The sequence below is a fragment of the Thunnus maccoyii genome, chromosome 6 (genome assembly GCF_910596095.1).
Source record: "Thunnus maccoyii chromosome 6, fThuMac1.1, whole genome shotgun sequence".
NCBI classification, from domain to species: domain Eukaryota; kingdom Metazoa; phylum Chordata; class Actinopteri; order Scombriformes; family Scombridae; genus Thunnus; species Thunnus maccoyii.
The window spans coordinates 11,044,993-11,063,023 of record NC_056538.1 but is presented as its reverse complement, the minus strand read 5'-3'; the positions used below and the strand labels follow the sequence as shown (position 1 = coordinate 11,063,023).

At 40.7% G+C, this 18,031-nt stretch overlaps 1 protein-coding gene across 1 annotated transcript in view; it reads right to left on the bottom strand.

Moving 5' to 3' along the window:
• The window catches only part of clmpb (CXADR like membrane protein b), a 65,574-nt gene that overhangs the window by 4,320 nt on the left and 43,223 nt on the right, over nt 1–18,031 (bottom strand). The window contains exons 3-7 of the mRNA XM_042415444.1: nt 13,152–13,303; nt 7,296–7,500; nt 4,213–4,380; nt 2,654–2,776; nt 1,982–2,123 (exon numbers count right to left, since the gene is read on the bottom strand). Of these exons, the coding sequence (XP_042271378.1) occupies nt 1,982–2,123; nt 2,654–2,776; nt 4,213–4,380; nt 7,296–7,500; nt 13,152–13,303 (790 nt within the window). The remainder of the gene's footprint in view (nt 1–1,981; nt 2,124–2,653; nt 2,777–4,212; nt 4,381–7,295; nt 7,501–13,151; nt 13,304–18,031) is intronic.

Genomic DNA, 18,031 nt, shown 5'->3' with positions numbered 1-18,031 from the left:
GAAACACATTTGCACAAAATAATGAAATGTGCTGAAATCACTAGTTCCCCAGATACAATTTCAAGGCAAAAAAAAAAGTTTTTGCTGAGAACACAATGAAAACTTTCCTGTATAATTCCACTTTTGCCTTACTTTTTCATGATAGGAGGCTAGAAATCAAGAAACTATATGGCAAAAACAACTTACTGCTTAAAAGAGTTCCACAGACAGGAGCATCAGCAAAACTGGGATAATTCGTGCTGTAATTGTTACTGGGATGATATTAAAATCACAGAGGGTCTTTGCAGTGTTTATAAATCACTGTCACCAGGTCACCAGGATGTATAGGATGTGAGGCTAAGTCAGCAGGTAATATTAACCCTATTGATACAGGGCTTATATAACTCTCTTGAAAAAGTCAGAAATAGAAACCTCTCATTTGTGCATTGTTGGCTACATGCTACTTCTCAGACAAGCCAGAGATAGTTCCAACAAAGTTTTCAAACAGCACAGAGGTTGGTTATAAATGCACACGCAAGAGATGCATGACTAAAGCTGGTGGTCTAGTTGAGCACATTAGTGGAACGGCTCAGACTCTTAACATGGTATAAAAACAGAAAACACTTCATCACATGTACATTATTTACTGGAAGCTGTCCCTCAACCATGCTACATTATTCATTGTTACATCAGTAAATATGCACCTACACTGACTCCAGTCTGTCACCAAAAATCCTGGTGCTTTTACAAGTGTCATTAGCGGGTCCACAGGGTCCACCAATGCAAGCAGGCTTTAAAGGGAGGAATAAACACTAGCGTGATCCCTCAGCTCTGATGCCCCCCCCACACACACACGCACTCATGAAATACAAACATGGCGGTAAGGGTAAGGGAGGTGTGAAAAGGAGGCTCTTAAAAGATAATCAATGAACACTTGACCTTGTAGTTGTTTATAGTTTTTAGATGCACACACACAGGCAGGAAGACAGGTAGACAGAAAGTATCCAAGCACATACTGTAGGGGCTGTTGCTGTGTCAGTTAGCATTTTACTTTCTTATCTGCGTTGTAGAACGACTTCAGTTAAACTGTTGCTTCAGGTGTAACACGCTGAAATGGGATCTTTTACTCTTACATTTATTGTTTTAAGATTATGTTATACTGTCTTATGTTATACTGTCTTACGGCTAAGTGCACTACATAATAGTCTGTCATCTCTGCCTCTCGTTTTAACATGTTCCACTGCCGGTTCCTGACAGGTGTGGATAAGTTAACAAAAGTGAGCTGTGACAGAGGCAGAGGAGGAAAGATAGATAAGGCTATGAATGAATAGAAAGAACACTGTGCAATAATTAAAAGACACCTGTTAAGGTGACGAATATGTAACGCCCGCCTTTATGTACAAATATAATAATTGGACTTCATACAGTATCTCTTTCAGCCTAGCAAACTGGGAGATCCACATTTGCATATGTGAACTCTATTTATTACAATAAAACTGTGAAACACAAGTTGTTCTCTGGGAATTCATCTTTAAATTTCCACTACACACACACAAGTCAACAAACAGCTACGTGCTAGGATGAGACAGGCAGATATTACACATTTTTAACATAATTATACAATATTACATTAGGTTTGTACACAGAGGAGTAATTAGAGTAAATCTACAGGATAGATGCCATGGCTTTACTGTAGGAGGACATGAAGCCATGACAGTATCAGGGTTTAGACACCAAGTGATTACTTAGTACACAGGTTTGAACTAAAAAACTAGTTAAACTGCAGCTAAGATAACAGCAACAGCCCCAGACACACTGAGATAGATACAGGAAACACACATATGCACGTGCATATATACATTCACACAAACACACATACAAATGAATATCCGCATAATCCCATACATCCACACAGCTTTTAGCACACTACATTTAATTTTTTTACAAAATGGTGAAAAAGTGAAACAATCACAAGTAAGGAAGGAAAGAAGGATGAATAAACCTGATCTCATTTGGAGTCTCCTCCTCCTCGTACTTCTTTTTCTCTTTCTTCCGGAAGACGAGCCAGATGATTAATATGACAATGAGGACACCGAGGGATATTCCCACCACTGCACCTGCTACCATACCTACATCCCTCACATCTGTGAACAGAAAAGAGGAATTGGTGAGTGATGAGAGATAGAGTCGCTCACTGCCTGTTACATATTATTCACTGATAATCAGAGCTGACAGCTGTAGTTTTCATTCTAAATCTTAAATTCACAAATACTTGTGGGCCATACTCATTTACTGGCAATATTTCCAACTCCATACGTTTGTGATATAGTGCCCACATGCAATTTGACACCAGGGCTCTCAAACATTTTCTGCTGAGCTATTAGATCTGTCATTTTCTCTACATATGACCCTGACCACCCTGGGCCTCTCAGGAAATGTATTAGTGTGACAGTGAAACATAACTGTTGGAGCATAGGTGGTGACCAGTAGCCACAAGTTTTAGTTTAGCGCAGTCCCTTGTGTTGGAGCACAGGGGGGTGAGGTGGTGGGGAGGTAGACGGAGAGGCAGACAGGGGAATAAATGTATTTCCAGCCGCAGTTTGAAACAATAACCATCAATCAGTGTGACAGTTTGGTGTGAGGTGAATGCTGCGAGGTCGTTCCCAAAACTCACGCTGCATCGTAACCTCAATGGTGCAGTTTTCCTCCCCCACGTCATTGCTTGCTGTGCACCTGTAGACACCTGTGCTATCCATGGTGAGATTTCTCAGGGTCACAATCTCTGGGTTCTTGAGATCTGGGGAATAAAACAGTTAATACAGACTGTAGAATGGACCAATATGAGTAAGTATAGTGCTTAGGTGTCTACTGTACATTGTTTGTGCATTGCTGCATGTTTACTATCCCCACTTTCAATTGCATTTGCAGGACAGGAGAGGCAACAGTAATATATATCGTGGCTTCAGAAAGAGAGAGAGAGAGATAGACAGCCAGAGCGTGAGGGAAAGAGAGAGAGAGAAGTTGATGGAGTGTTTATTTAAGACCTAGGCCCATCACACTGAGGAGGACTGGAAGAGAGTAGCAGGAGTGTGTCTAAGAGAGCGATGGAGCCCCACAGCCCCATGGGATATTTAGTCATTCCCACCAATGACAACCATGTGATATTACCTTTCACCAGACACATAAATAATGGCTGCTGATGCTGTGTGTTATCATCCAATGAAAACTAATTAGACTGAACAGGTGTTGTTTGGTGGAGGTCATTAATTTGAAGGTTTTTGTCTGGGCACGTGCCATCAAGGATGCCAGTTGAACACTGGGGGGAAAAAATGAGACAGAGGGGTTTGCACCCCGAGGGTGTTTATGCCAGTTTAGAAAATACACAGCAGGGAGAATTGCCCATTAGCTTTTCTTCTACAAACTGTCTCTGTTACTGTTTAGAGGAAGATATGTCTGGTTGTGATCCAAGAGGAATGCCAGAATCCACACCATGTGAATGAAGTGTGCCTCAGGGTTACTACTGAGCCAATGTTCTCTTTTTTTGGTACAGAATGCTGTGGGAGCTGCCAGTCCAGTTCTGTGTATTACATTTGATTTTCTCCTTTTTACACACAAGCCAAGAAACACACTGACTTTATGCATGCAGGTATAATTCACCTGAGCCAGGCTAACATTTCAATGTCACAGACATCTTCATCAGATCACAGTATCAACCTAGATACTTGTGTTTATATAAGTCATCCCAACAGAGTACAACTAGAAATCAGATAGCTGTGCTCTGTTTCATTTTCTGGAAAAATATGCATGCTTAATGTGGACTTCAGCTGTAGATATGTCTTGCGCAAATTTGGGGGGCAGCAGTACTGTAATTCTAAAGATAAGAAAGTCATGCGGAATCAGTGGCCTAATTGGAACAATCAAAGCCTATCTAAGTGCCCTTGAGCAAAGCGCTGTAACTGTTAATTACTCTGGTAAAGCAGCTCAGGGAGCAGCAACAGGAGAATAAAGTTGTACTGGGCAGATTTAGCTGTCAGTGTGTGCAAATGTATGAACGTAAAGGTGGGAGGAGGTGAAGGAAACGCAGTGTGCTCAGCAAAACACTTCCTTGAATAAATGCAGCCTATAAAAATCACAGATATGAAAATGAATCTTCATAGCATTACTCTGCAGAGGGCTTTAGCGTAGATGAATGGTGAATCAGTGTGTCAGAATACCGCCAATTATTTTTCTCACCTATCAGTGCCAGGTTTGGCAGTTTGCCCAGACTCTTGCCTTTGTCCAGCACTCGGTCCCACTTGTAGCTGATGGGGTCTGAACCATCGCTGGACTTGCAGCTCAGCTTGACATCACTGCCTTCCAGGAGTTTGCCATCCATCCAGCACCTTGGCTTGGAAGGTTTGACTGTAAAAATGCACGAGAATCAGTTTAATCCAATTGTGCAACAAAGGAGACAAACTTTTTTTTATTTATTGCATCAGTACAGATATCTTCACAATTTAGTGAAGAGAGAGTTTTGCATTAAATTTTAAGTATTTATAATGCTTTGAGCAAAGTAATAGCAGATACAGTTATCCCAAGAGTCTTACATAAATTATCAATATGTGTTGTTTACAGCTTTTGATGTAAAAACCAAAAAATATAGTAAATGTATTCATTTACATTTACATGATCTTTAGCTAATTATCTTATCTATGGATAAAGTAGTCTATCAGTTAGCCAAAGATTAATCTAAACCTTCTTCAGTTGTTCCATTGACAGTGAATGAGAACTGTTCCCAGTGCAATTATAAGGAAATACAGACACATTTCATAATTTTGAACTGTTATTATAAAATATAATTGCATTCGATTCAAGTTAATAAAATCACTTTTCCATTCTTGTTGGATATGTTGATGATGATACGATTTAACTGTACAAGATGGGCTGAATTTTAGTTTACAATGAATTTTCTCTTTTCTCTTTGACACGTGTTATTCCACAATGTAAAGCAAATGTAAGTATAAGCACAAGTATATGTCACTTTAGAATAAAACATTGCATAAAATTCAGAGGAAAGGCATAAAAGTGACATAACACTCATTCTACTACTACTACTCATTCTACTTTCAGTTGAAATGTTAAACATACTGTATAAACTTTATTCGAATGTGTCGATCTATATCCATTACTGATGTCATTTACAACTTTTAATGAGGGGTAGGTTAATCCATGCTTTCCATTACATTACACATCATTTCTCAGAGCTGGTGACACACACACACACATAGAGTCCTATAGGGAATGGATCAATGTGACCCCAAAGCTGGCCGTGAACGCTTATGGTGATATGTTCTCCACAGGTCAAAGGTTTTGGTCAAAGTCCAGTAGCTTGAGGCATAGTACAGTATAGCTAGAGTCTGCTGAGCCCTGTACAGCTACTCTGTTTAGGTACGTGCTGAAAGGCACCGCTGAGCTATGAAAGCAGGAAAATAGCACACAGTTTTCTCCCTTCCAAGTGTCATATTTTTAGATCAACGGTGAGCTATATTTAAACATCTATTTTGTATTTTTGTGATGCTGTCATATTAGCAGCGTCGACTATTGTGTGCTTGTCAGCAGAGATGTAGTATAAGTATCTCTGTAATACTATGATGTAGTGAGTTAGTGGTAGCCGGTACATAAACCCAGATAGCTTATGCGTATCTCTCCCTTTGTTCATCTAACCCTCCTTTTCCTGCTCTCAGAAGCAGAGTGTATTCTGCTCACACACTCAGTAAGGAATATAATGAGAGCAGCTGAGCAGGGAGCACTGACGCTTCGTCTGTGCATCTTGCAGCTCTGTCAGGGTCAGTTAGGCCTAACTGCAGCAGGAGCAGTTGGAGAGCTTAACTGCAGACACACACAAATACACTTGTGTTTGGCAGTACATACACACCTAAAAAATACAAACAAATACACATGCAAAACACACACTCAGTCATAAACCTTCACATTCAAATCCACTCACTCTGCAGCACGAACGGTTTAGGCATCCAGGCATGAGCTTGCACATAAACACACACACACACACACACACATACACAGCCACTGGAAGCGTGCATAAACCCTGGTGCGCACACAAATACATACACTCGCACACTGTCTCATGCCAAGCCAGCTACCAGCTCGGCTGCCAAGCTATTATCTTAGCGTGGGGAGCAAGAGAAAAATGCAAATGTTCGTCTCTCTCAAAATCGAAAGTGTCACCGCAAAGCTGAGGGCAATTTGTAAAAATTGAGGCACTAACTCACTGAAATGTCTTCATGGAAGAGAGAGGAGAGTGAGAGCGAGAGGATTAACAGACTGTTCCATTAGAAAACCAATAACCGTGGGTTGAACTAATCTCCCATGATGTTTTAATAAATCGCCTGCTTTTCTGACATTGAGAATGATCTCGCTCCTTCCGCTGGACTTTGTGACTGGCTTTTGTGGTACAGACGCTTCCCTTTTTGCTGTCTGTCCTTCAGAGTTGTTTAGCTACGTGAGATATGCAGGCGGAGACACATATTACCACTGAGCTGGTTGTGAAGCTAAGCCATGTATAACCATCTGTATATTGGGCAAATGAGGAAAACAGAAAGCATGGGGAAAAAAGGGGGGGCTAAAACGTACAATGATGACTTTGCTGCGGCTTATGAGTCCAAAACAAGCTTTTCTACATTTGTAAGAGCTAAGACATGATTTGTACAAATAATTTCCCTAAGTAGCTTATCTCTTGTTAGATTGATGGCAGTGCAGTTTTTTCAATGTCATTTTCAACAGCTAAATTTGATTACAGAATGCACCTCAAACTTAGAGCAGGGTCTGTTGTCTGTTTCGTTTCTTATCTGAGAGGACACAAATATATTAGCTCTATGTGCTACAGACGTACTGTAAAAAGAATTGAACTTGATGCTTGTCCATGTAACTTAATCAATCAGTTCTGTGCTCCTCCAGGCCCAGTCGCATGTTTCTGGTCTCACCTCATCAACAAACCAATCCAAACGAACCCAAACAGCATGAGCAAAATCAAATCACACTGTCTGAATCAAATTGAGTCATTAGATCAGTCAGCATGACGGAGGAAATGTGCCAGGCTAATGATCCAGTGATTAGGTCTGTGTGTGTTTATGTGTGTTTGTGCATGAAAGAGAGGGAGTGTGTGTGTGTGTGTATGTGCATTTTCCATGTAAAAAATGAGTTCAGGTCTCTTCATAACCTTGATAGCATGTGCATGGACATGCATGCGCGTGTGCACCTGTGCGTGTGTGTGTGTGTATCATTCTGCAACCTGAGAGTGTGTGTATTACAACACTCACCCAGCACAATGAGGTTGACCTGGCTCCAGTGATACTTTCCACCAGTCTTGACTTTACAGTAGTATTCCCCAGAGTCAGTCAGCAGGAGGTCACTGATGAGCAGGGAGGCGTCTCCCCCCAGGTACTCCCCTGCGAAGGACAGACGGCTGGCCTCGCTGCCCGTCGCCTCATTGGTGTACACCTGGCCCCCGAAGAAGGTAATGATCTAGATATATCGAAGAGAAGAAAATCAGAGATGTATTTTAACATTGTTTAGTGTATTACAGTCCGGCCTTCAGAGAGAGAGACAGAGAGAGACAGAGAGAGAGGGAGAGAGAGAGAGAGGGAGACTGTTGTTTGATCATTTAGTATCACCAACATGCAATAATTTTGCAATTTTTTAACCTGGTAATACAATAAACTCTAATGTTTTAACTGTCGGTTATATCAGTTTTCATCCATCTCATGCAACTAATTCCCTGAAAAAGGAGTTCATGTCACTTATCAACATGTTTGATGTAGTCAGTTTCTATGTCTCAACAGTTGAGACATAGAAACTGAGATACTCGATATACAATATTTGACTAGCAGCCTGCCATGAACATTCAAAATGACATAACTCTGAAGATAATGCGCATATTCACATAGTCTCTCACTGGGTGCACAGTCTGGAGAAAAATAGACTACTAGCACTCATGGGAGACATTGTTAACAATCACTTTTTAATTAACACTTGGGAAATAATATTTTACAAATGAATGCATTTGCTGAAATGCCAGTATCCTGCCAGTGTTCATTTAGGCTGATTATCTGTGAGCACTGTTATCTCCTTATGCTTTCTACTCGCAGATCTGTCAAATTGACCAAATAAAAATCTATTCTGGCACTGAGATAAAAGATTAAAGTACCCACTGAGGAAATGATGTGATAGTGGCATTCTGGATGAAATATCAGGCCAGAAAACCAAAAAAAATGTCTCACACATAGTCCAACATAGTCAAGAGTATGTAGTACTCAATACTGGTCATGTGCCAAAGAACAAGTGGGTTGACTATAGTTTAGAGCTAAACCTAATAGGGCCGTTCAAATATATAAAAATAACCAAAAGTAAGGTCTTTTGAAGTACATTGATATATAAATTGATGTTACTATGAGGGAACAGAACAGTGCACAAGTAGGACTTCCTATAAATTAAACTGAGGCAAAGGAAATGAGAACGAACGATGAAAGACAGGAGTATATGTAAAGTAGGACAATAAAAATTCAGTCAAGTCTGTGTACAATATGCATATGTCTATGCATATGTATGATTGTATCCGTACATGTATATGTGTATGTAGGCCTGCATGTATGCATATTTACATACACATGTACTGTATATGTGCTATTCTTCTTTCTTATATCTTCTCTGTTTATGTATCTTTATATTGTTTTCTTTATGATTTGCTTATTTGAGGACTTTAGTATTTTTCTACATAGCAAAATAAAAAATATATAAAGGGTGTCTTCATCAAAACCTTGAAATAATTAGGCTAGTGAAGCAACAGCCAGTTGTGTCACAGTTTGCGATTGACACTTCTTTTTCTTTTCAGCGCAAGGTAAATTGATGTTTGTAGACTGGGCCTTCAAAGGAAAAATGAGATGATTTGAAATTTCAGTGTGGACACGTAACATCTGTAAACATGTACTGAAAACTTTCATTTTCTCCTCTCTGCCTGTTTGTATCTTTGCTTATTTCTATCTTCTCCTTGTTTTTTTAGCCTCTCTCTCTCTTCTCTCATTCCATCCACATCCACAAACACAAACAAACACAGCTGTCACAGTGGCCTATTACTCAGGGCAAGTGAGAGCCTGCAGATGGGGACTGCTAAATGCCGGTGCCACAGCGCATCAGCGCCTAAGAAACAGGGGCACCTGCTGTGATCGCAGGTGACAACTGGCCATTTGCACACACATGCACAGATATACACACACAAAACACGTAGCGGGCAAACACACCACGAATGCAGACATACATTACAGTGCAACAGCTACAGGCACAAACCCACATGGCTCTGGCACCTAAACAAAGTGGGACATATTTTAAAAACATCTGCCTATGGGCACACTTTTGTTGACTTCATAAATTCTAGACATGTATTACTCACAGACATGTGAAACTAGACTACACTACATTTGTATGTGTATTTATGCTCCTGGTTATGTCTGTGTGTATTCTGAACATATGCTTATGAGACCGATAGAAAGATAGTGAAAGTGACGGTGAATGTGAGGAATTTAAAACGAATTTTGTAAAATGGCCACAGGCTGTTAGCATAGTTTACAATTAAAATGAGGTGGTTTATATATTCAGTAATAAATGAAATTACTATGCAGGCATGGAGTGTCCCTGCCTGCTCTGGTTTTATGGAATGGATAAAACACAAGTTTGTTGGCAAAAATAGAAAGGTTATTTTCAGAAATAGTATTTATTAAGAGTACTGTAGTGGCTGTGGTAAAATATAAGATTATCATGTATAATATGTATTTTACTTTCATATCTTATATCATACTTCTGTTAAAATTGAATGACAGATACATTCTACTACTTTTCTCATTTAGCGTCTGTCCTGTTGCTGTAATATTCTCTGTTTTACAGTTTAAGACAGGGTACGACGTTTGCATGCTTCTCCCATTAGAGCCAGATGTGGCATGAGTGCGTTTTAGATGATGTCATTGCATCGTGATTCGATGAAATACGTGTGGGGAAGGTTGGGATATGGAATGCTTTTTTTTCGTTTCGTTTTTTTCGTGTGTTTTTATGAAGCCAATTTGACATAGTGGCCAAACCGTGGAATTACAACTTCCTGGTCCAACAAGGGCCCAAAAAGCATTTTTCCCCACACACAATCATGAGAGCGGTTGTAAAACGGTGGATACATTTTTTTGAGTGTCACAACCCCCGAAAAATAACTCGTTTTACTATCAGAATTTGACCCATTTGATCTGATAACATTTAGAAAGTCCAGAGGAGCTGCACCATTGAATTATTTTAACCCTATTCAAGTTAGCCAGAGGGCTAAACTGGAAGTTAGTGGAAGTCTCTGGTGTGCATTCTCCATGGGTGTATTGGGCCCATAGAGTGTGCACAGTATACATTCATTTCTCTACAGCGGAAAGTGGCTTTTTTGGCTTCATGTGCTACTGAGCAGCTTCCATAGGAATGAAAGGGGCCCAGCCTCCAACGATGTATTTTTCTTATCTTATCTTTTATCCATGTTTTTTTTTCAGTGCTCTTAGCACATTTTAGTCCCAGGTTTTAGGAGATTTAGAAATAGGTTTTAGAATGTTTTATAGAGGGCTCCTTAGGTTGAAATGGGTTAAGGATGATTTGGAACAAGTAACACAGAAACCAAAAGAATTTAAACATTACCATATTATTAATGTATCCATCTGTACAGTTGAGTAAAAACAGTGTGTCATGCTTGTCCTGGTAAAAAATCATAAATTGTAATAAACCAATAAAGTCAATTTCGCAATGAAAATCAAGAGCATACAGTAAGTCTTAAGTATAGTGGTTTATTTTTTAAGAGGATGTTAATGTGGTAAGTATTTATATCTTTACACAGCCTACCTTCAACACTCCAGGTTTATACCACACCTGTCACTATGTTAACACACTTTTTTTTGTTTTTTAAACTATGCTCATGACAGGTCGCACATCAGCACAGTGAAGGAGATCCAGTCTTTAACTATTCATCCTGAACAATTTAGGAAAATGTTGGTGTGACTCATAGAGTGGACCTCTCATGTCCCATCTCCAACCCCTCTGTGTCCATAACACATGTAGCCTGTACATTTGCTAACACAGGCTAAATGTTGACAAGATACTCTTTCCCTCTCAACACGGTCTTCCAGCAGAACAAAAGAATGATTTATTCATTCAGCTACAGGCGCAGTCTCTTTCCTAATCAAATTTTCAGACATTTGATTTTAATGTTATCTTCCTGTTAAATATTCATTGCAATGTGGCAGCCCCCTTCTGAATCATCAAAGCGTAAGACACTTGTTTTCCCCTTTCTTTCATTCCCAGCCCCTCTCTTTCCCCTCCGCATTCTCCTTTTCTTTCTCACAGTGTTACGCTTCTCTGTGCAAACCAACACATCAGTGCACGAACAAACGACTTCCAAAGAGAAAGGAAATCTCTTTCTTCTGTCAGAAAGCTGGTGAGATTTTACGCTCTGTCTATTATCAGATACTACGTTCAATTTGGGTGAAGAAAGGCAACGATTCAAAGCCAGCGAAACGATACCATGAAATCTTCAGAGGCTGTGAAAAAACTAAGTTAAGGCCATTTAAAGACTTTCAGCCAGGTGAAGCTTTACTTTAGACAGAATAGTTCTGTTGCTGTTTGAGGTTAAAGTCTACAGAATTTTTCCAGGATAAAGAACATCTGTTTCATTAGCTGCTATCAACCGATTTCATGTTCTAGTTCTAGTTAGTTATAAGATTTAAGGTGGATACAGCAAACGAAACCAAAAACAATATATTGCTTTAAGTGGAGCACGTATTTGGAATCAAATGTTTCGGTCTGATTTTGTTTTTTAAAAAAAACTGAAATAGTTGAAGAAATATGGATAAAAAGAGAGAAAATAGTATAGCTGGTGAGATCTAATTCCAGTCTCGTAATAAGAAGCCTTAAACCGTCCAAGGTTACAACCACAAAATGAGTTGGGGAACATTTTGTGGCATGATTGTTCCTTTGTGGAAGGCACTAAAACTTGAAGTGCCACAGTAACACAGTAACAATGAGTTAATGGTCAACTATTATGACTCCTGTTGGAAATCAATCAGCATGATTCAAACAGGGGACAGATAGAAGATAGATAAAAACTCTGTGTGTGTGTGTGCATGAGTGTAAGAGAGAGTGAGTGGGGGACAGAGCGAGAGAGAGAGAGAGGGAGGGAAAGATAAGATTGATAAAAGTACTGCAGAAGTCAACAAAGGTCTGTGTTTTAGCATAAATGTTCACATTTTGATTTGCTAGGTATCTACCCTCTAGCTAGGATCACAAAGTGTGTAACCCTAGGATTCAAAGCAATGAAAAATGTGTTCTCGCATTTATGTTTGGCCTATAGCATAAAAACAGTTTTACTTTTTGCTTCAGAAGAACACAGAAATCCCATTTGATGAAATCAAACTGCACTTTGATACCATTTATGCTCTGCATTTTTTCAGCATTACTTATTTACTCTATAAATAACTCTCTATATAGTAGTTGACATTGCTAGTGGCAGAGTCCGCCATTCCAGAGCTTGATTCAAATTGCCTTTACACAAATTCACAGGAAATGAGGCATGCATGTATTCCAACATTACTGTTCTTTTAATTTTATTACATTGATACTAGTTACAGTGTCACTGTCCACAGCCATGTCAGAGCTGTATTAAGTCACTGTTAAAGCAAATGAAACATCCCACTGCTGCCGCTTCACATCAAAAGCATTCAAGTGGCGAAATACTGGGTAGCTTTATTTCTGAAGCTGTCACAGCAACCACATTGTATTTGTCACTGGGCATTGTTAAAACATGAGTTTGTTTGGCTGCACTGTAAACAGATAAGTTGTTCTTCTGTTGTATTTTAGTCAAAGTAGCTGCTCTAGGAGTGTTTCATTTAACTACACATGCTGATATCCCCTGTAACCATGGGAGTCACCAAATCAACCACAACTGAAATCTTAAGGGATATTTCATTTTGAAGTAACTTCATTATGGCCTAAAAGCCAAAGTAATAATGTCATCATTACTTAAGTCATGATAGAGTGAAATTACAATCCTTTCAATTAACCCTATGGGAAGGCGAGGATAAAACAGGAAGGAAAAAGTAACCTTATCTCACCACTTTCTGTTTGGAGTTTGGTTTTTGCAGTAGCCACTCAATGTCAAGTGAGTTGGATGATGGGAACTGGTGGTGGCAAGGTAAGGTAGCATTATCCCCAACGACCTTCTTCATCTCCGTCTGGGCACCTACTGACAGCAGGCTGAATAGAACTGAAGGAGAAGAAGGGAGAGAGATGGGGGGAGAAAAAAACAGAAGAGTTAGAGAGATGTCAGATGAGAACACTAGCTCGATCCAAACTTGAGACAAGAGGCAGATGCTACGGATAGGAAGCAAAACCATGCCGATAGAGGAAATTGAGACAGAAGACACAGTGAGAGATATGACCCAGAATCCCAATCACTGTCCGACAGATGTGAAGATACGTCACAGCCGGACACTGAAGGGAGACAGAATGGGAATTCTTCTTACAGGAAAAAGAGTTTGACAGAGGAGGTCAAAGAGAAGCATTATGATGATCTTTTTGTTAACCCTTTTTGACAGGGGTGGTCAAACATCACATTCTTATTCACAGCAAACACTTTGGGGAGTCGTGGCCCGGGAAGGAAAGGTACCTAGTGAACTGCTTGCACATGGACATTTCTGCTATAATAAATATGAAGGGGAAATAAATTATTGTCATTTGAATTACAAAGATGTTTTAAACCAAGTAGACAAAATGGGAACGTCAGAGATAGGACAGACACCATCCACAACTATTGCAAATGGAACATACCAAAAGAAATGCACAGTCTACCTAGTAAAGTGCTTGGGTAAAAAGTAGCAATAATCATGTGTGTGTGTGTGTGTGTGTGTATAAGTGAAGGACTTTGGGCACAGGCCAGACTGTCAGGGCTCGTGTCTCAGTTGGGGAGCAGCGAGGCTAATTTATTGGAGGATGGTGGACAGCCCGGCGGGCTTGAGTGGAATTAGCCAGAGGCGTCACGGGGGTTTGCTGGAAGCTGAAGCTGTGGTGTGTGTGTGTTTGTGTGTGTCTAGAGGGGGTGGTGCACTGCTGAGATATTCGACTCTCTCCACCTGGTAGAAAGACTGTACAATAATGCAGAGCTCCACTGAGCTTATGCACTCAAAGGCGTCAGATATTTTTGGCTCTACAAAATTTAACTTAACTACCTGCTTTTAATTTAATAGTTGAACGAGCTATTAGCTCCTGGGGATGCTGAGCGCTTAAAATAAAGTTATTCAGCTTGGCAGATGCTCATCTGGACTCATGCAGGAATGTACACGTTGTGTAAATATTGTTACATCTCCTTTTTATTATTATGCTGCTTAATAGCTGCTCAGAGGTTCAATAGTTCTTCCTGTTTGCACAGAATAAATAAACATCATGGTAAGGGTTGAACAAAAACTATGTACATGCACAGCTGTTATATGTATGTATGTATCTATGCTGTGGAGTGATTAAACCCAAAGCCAGTTGCTGAAAGAATGCCTTTGTGCTCACTGGACAAAATCACATGCTGTCAAATGTTCCACGGGAGGCCAAATGTGGTCTGTGAATGCATCAGCCCTCACTGGGCGCCTGTCCACTTGTCTACTGGTCCACCCTCACAGGAGCCAACACCCTGTCCCATAAGTGATCTCGGGGCCAATGAAAATGTCAGCTCTGTGCTGTGAAACCAATGAGTCAGTGCTGACGCAGGACACAAAGGGGAAGAGTGGTGAGCTTCACCCATACAGATAACATCATGTTGTGGGTTTCAGCAGTTCTTCAAGTTTTGTTTTCTTGTGTTTTCTGCTATAAACTTGAGCTGAGGGCCACTCACTGTCAATCAAGTTTAAAGTTTCCAGTTGGCATTCACCAGCTGGACAGAGAAAGAGTACTTTACGGTTGGCAGTGTGTTTGCGTGTCCCTTTGGCAGCCCAAGAGTGACAGGACGAATTGCTGAGGTTCTTCTGCTCCTGTTGGACCACCTTCTCAGTTCAAATCATCAGTCAGCAGAAAAATAAGGGCCACTCCTCCTCACCAAGGAGCTCCTGGAACCTGAAGTTATCAAGGTTTATGACTTTTTAATGTAGCATTTGCAGGGTCAGTCATCTTGTGGGCTCCCCTCCGATATTGGTTTGGATGTCAGGAGAAAGACAGAGCTTTGCAGTATTAAGAATATTCAAGAGGGAGAAGGGTCAGACTGTGCAGTTGGTTGAATCTAATGGGGCGAGTTAATGCGTGAAGGTGGTTAAAGGGTCTGCTGGTGTGCCCACTGTCTTCCCTCGACTCCTCAGGCAAGCCTCTGTAATCAGTGCTCCCACACTCATCAGCAGCCCAAGGCTGCACCCTGCACAGTGTAGCAGGCCTGATAAGAGCTCCCTGCTTCCTTTCTCACCTCCCACCTCCTCCTTAACTGCCCATCGCTTCAGCTATGGGCTCTGTAAATGGAAGAGTTCACCTGAAAGATAGATAGGGCCAGGGTGACCGAAGAAAGCCAGGCATTGTAATCTTTTTCCACGAAACACACTTGACTTTCCACTAACCAACTTAAATTGACCTTCAAACAATGACTGGGGGTTAGCTCACTAACTGTGTCAAAAATGTGCTTCACTGCCCAACAGTGAGGCTCAGTGAGTGCCATAAACTGTATGTATTTCAAAGAAAAAATGGACAGCAAATATGTTGTATGTGTAACAGAAAGAAATCTGTCTTTTTGTCAGAAAGACTCAGCAGACAAATCAGAGGGGGTTTTGGTTGGTATACAATCGCTGCTCCCCACTTTCCCATTTATTTATGGTCTTGCAGAGGGGCTTTTGTGCTCTGGAATGGATGACACAGTGGTCCCAAAATAAGCTAGCCTTGATGTGAGTTTGGCTTGCATTTGAATTGGCCTCATTCACAGTGTGCACAGCTGGGACGATTGGACTGCAAGACCACATCATTTGTGTCAACATCAATGATGAGACACAGTGGAATTCACCTCTGTGGCAGCTTTGCACACATAGTGTGAAAAAAATGTTTTGTCAGTCAAATTTGGGTTTATGACCTTTAAAATTGCAGTAAGGTGACCTAGAAACAATAAAAACTGTGAGCCATGTTAGCTTAAACCCAGACATATATATATAACAGTCCTCATCACAGTGCTGTGTGTGAATTCACATGTCTTTATGAGATTCCATAAGGACATGGGGAAGTCTATCTAAATAAACACGGTCATCTTGAGACAGAGAGATATATGTGGAGAGGACTTTTGAAATGGTAACTTGTACCATATCACAGGACATATCCTCCATCCCTCTTTCTCTTCCATTGTGTCTGCTTGTCTCAGCTCCATTTGGCTCAGCTTCATGCTTCCATTTGTGGCTAAGTTCAATCTTTACCCACAGAAAGAAAGGAAAGAAGCATATCATAATTAACAAAAGAAAGTGGGGAGCTAACACCAGAGGTTTAGAAAGAGAGAGTGAGGAAGTGAGAGAAAAAGATAGACACTTTTGACAAAGAGAGGGAGTGAGAAGCTAGGGTGAAATATGGAGGAACCAATTTCTATGAAAAGGCCCTAGGGGGAGTTGTGCTCCAGTAAATCCGCCTTACAGAGCCCCGCAATCTTATTATAGTGTGGCCAGTGAGACGGACAGACAGACAAACAAGGCAGGCCTGGATCTTTCACACTGCCCAAAGTCAAGCCCCATATCCCCTCAGTCAGCACATCGGTCTGGCCGGGGCCTTTGCCATGTCCAAAGCTTATGACCTCTGGTACTCAAACACAGCAGATCAGAGAAGGGAGAGGGACATGGAGAGAGATAGAGGGTGGGAGTGAAAGGAAAGAAAAAAATAGGTTGAGGGAGGGGTGGAGAGATGGTGCAATGCCTTATTTTGAGCACTTACTGTAAGTCACTGGTGTGGAGGATGGATTATAGCATCACAAAGGTGGTTTTAGAGACAGGTTAGAAAATGCACAAAAGGAGGAAAAGACTGGGTGTATGACTGTTTTATTTCTGCTGACAATTTCCCGCTGTGTGTATTCACACTGCTTTTTGTCTGTAGGATACATATGTGCCTATCTACATTTGATGTACATGCGTGACTGCTGGCGTGTATGATGAATGCTTTATGCTCTGTCAGAAAGACAGTTCCACTTCCGCCTATCTGCATAAAGGAGATGCGGAGGACTATCTTTTGCCGACAATAAATCATGATGCTTTAGCACAAAGACCTATGATTTGGGATACAGCTGTCATCAGGCATACAGACTCAAGTCACATGCTTCACTGCAGCAGGAAACAGTAACAATCATCTCCCAACCCTGCCAATCTGTACAAAAACTGTTTATGTTCCGTCAATTACAGGCTCATGATGTTACAGAGAAAGAGAAGTGTTTGCGCTGTATGACCTCCATATAAATTCTCTAAAACACAACTTCATGCATGTAACTAGCAAAATCTGACACGGCAAATATATATACAAAGCATCAATTCTTATTGCTGACATAGAGCTAGTTTTTTAGCTGAGTTGGAGACATGCTGAGAGGAGCGTAGGGCTGATGAGACAATGGTGAAATGCTCACGGCTCAGAGTGCTGTTTAAAAGAATGTGTCTGCCCCCACCCACAGTACAGCAGTCTTATGTGACCTGAATTAGCTATTCAAATGACAAACATTATATACTATAAATACCACCCAATGTGGCACAGAGATTCACAGACTGGAAGTTACATCTTGACCTTTTCTCTTTCCTGATGTCTTTGAGGATTTGGAGACAGCCTTTCTTAAAACGGCAAAAAAAAAAAAAAAAAAAAAAAAATCTTCAGATGTCTCAGCAGACACGAGGCCGCCTCCAGTTGTTAGTGCAAACCGAGCGTCTACAAAAACAACCCCTATGCTCACTCTATAAGAGAGACCTTTATTCATACAGCCACAGCTCCCTTTTTAATTACGGCTTCTTAAGGAGTAAGT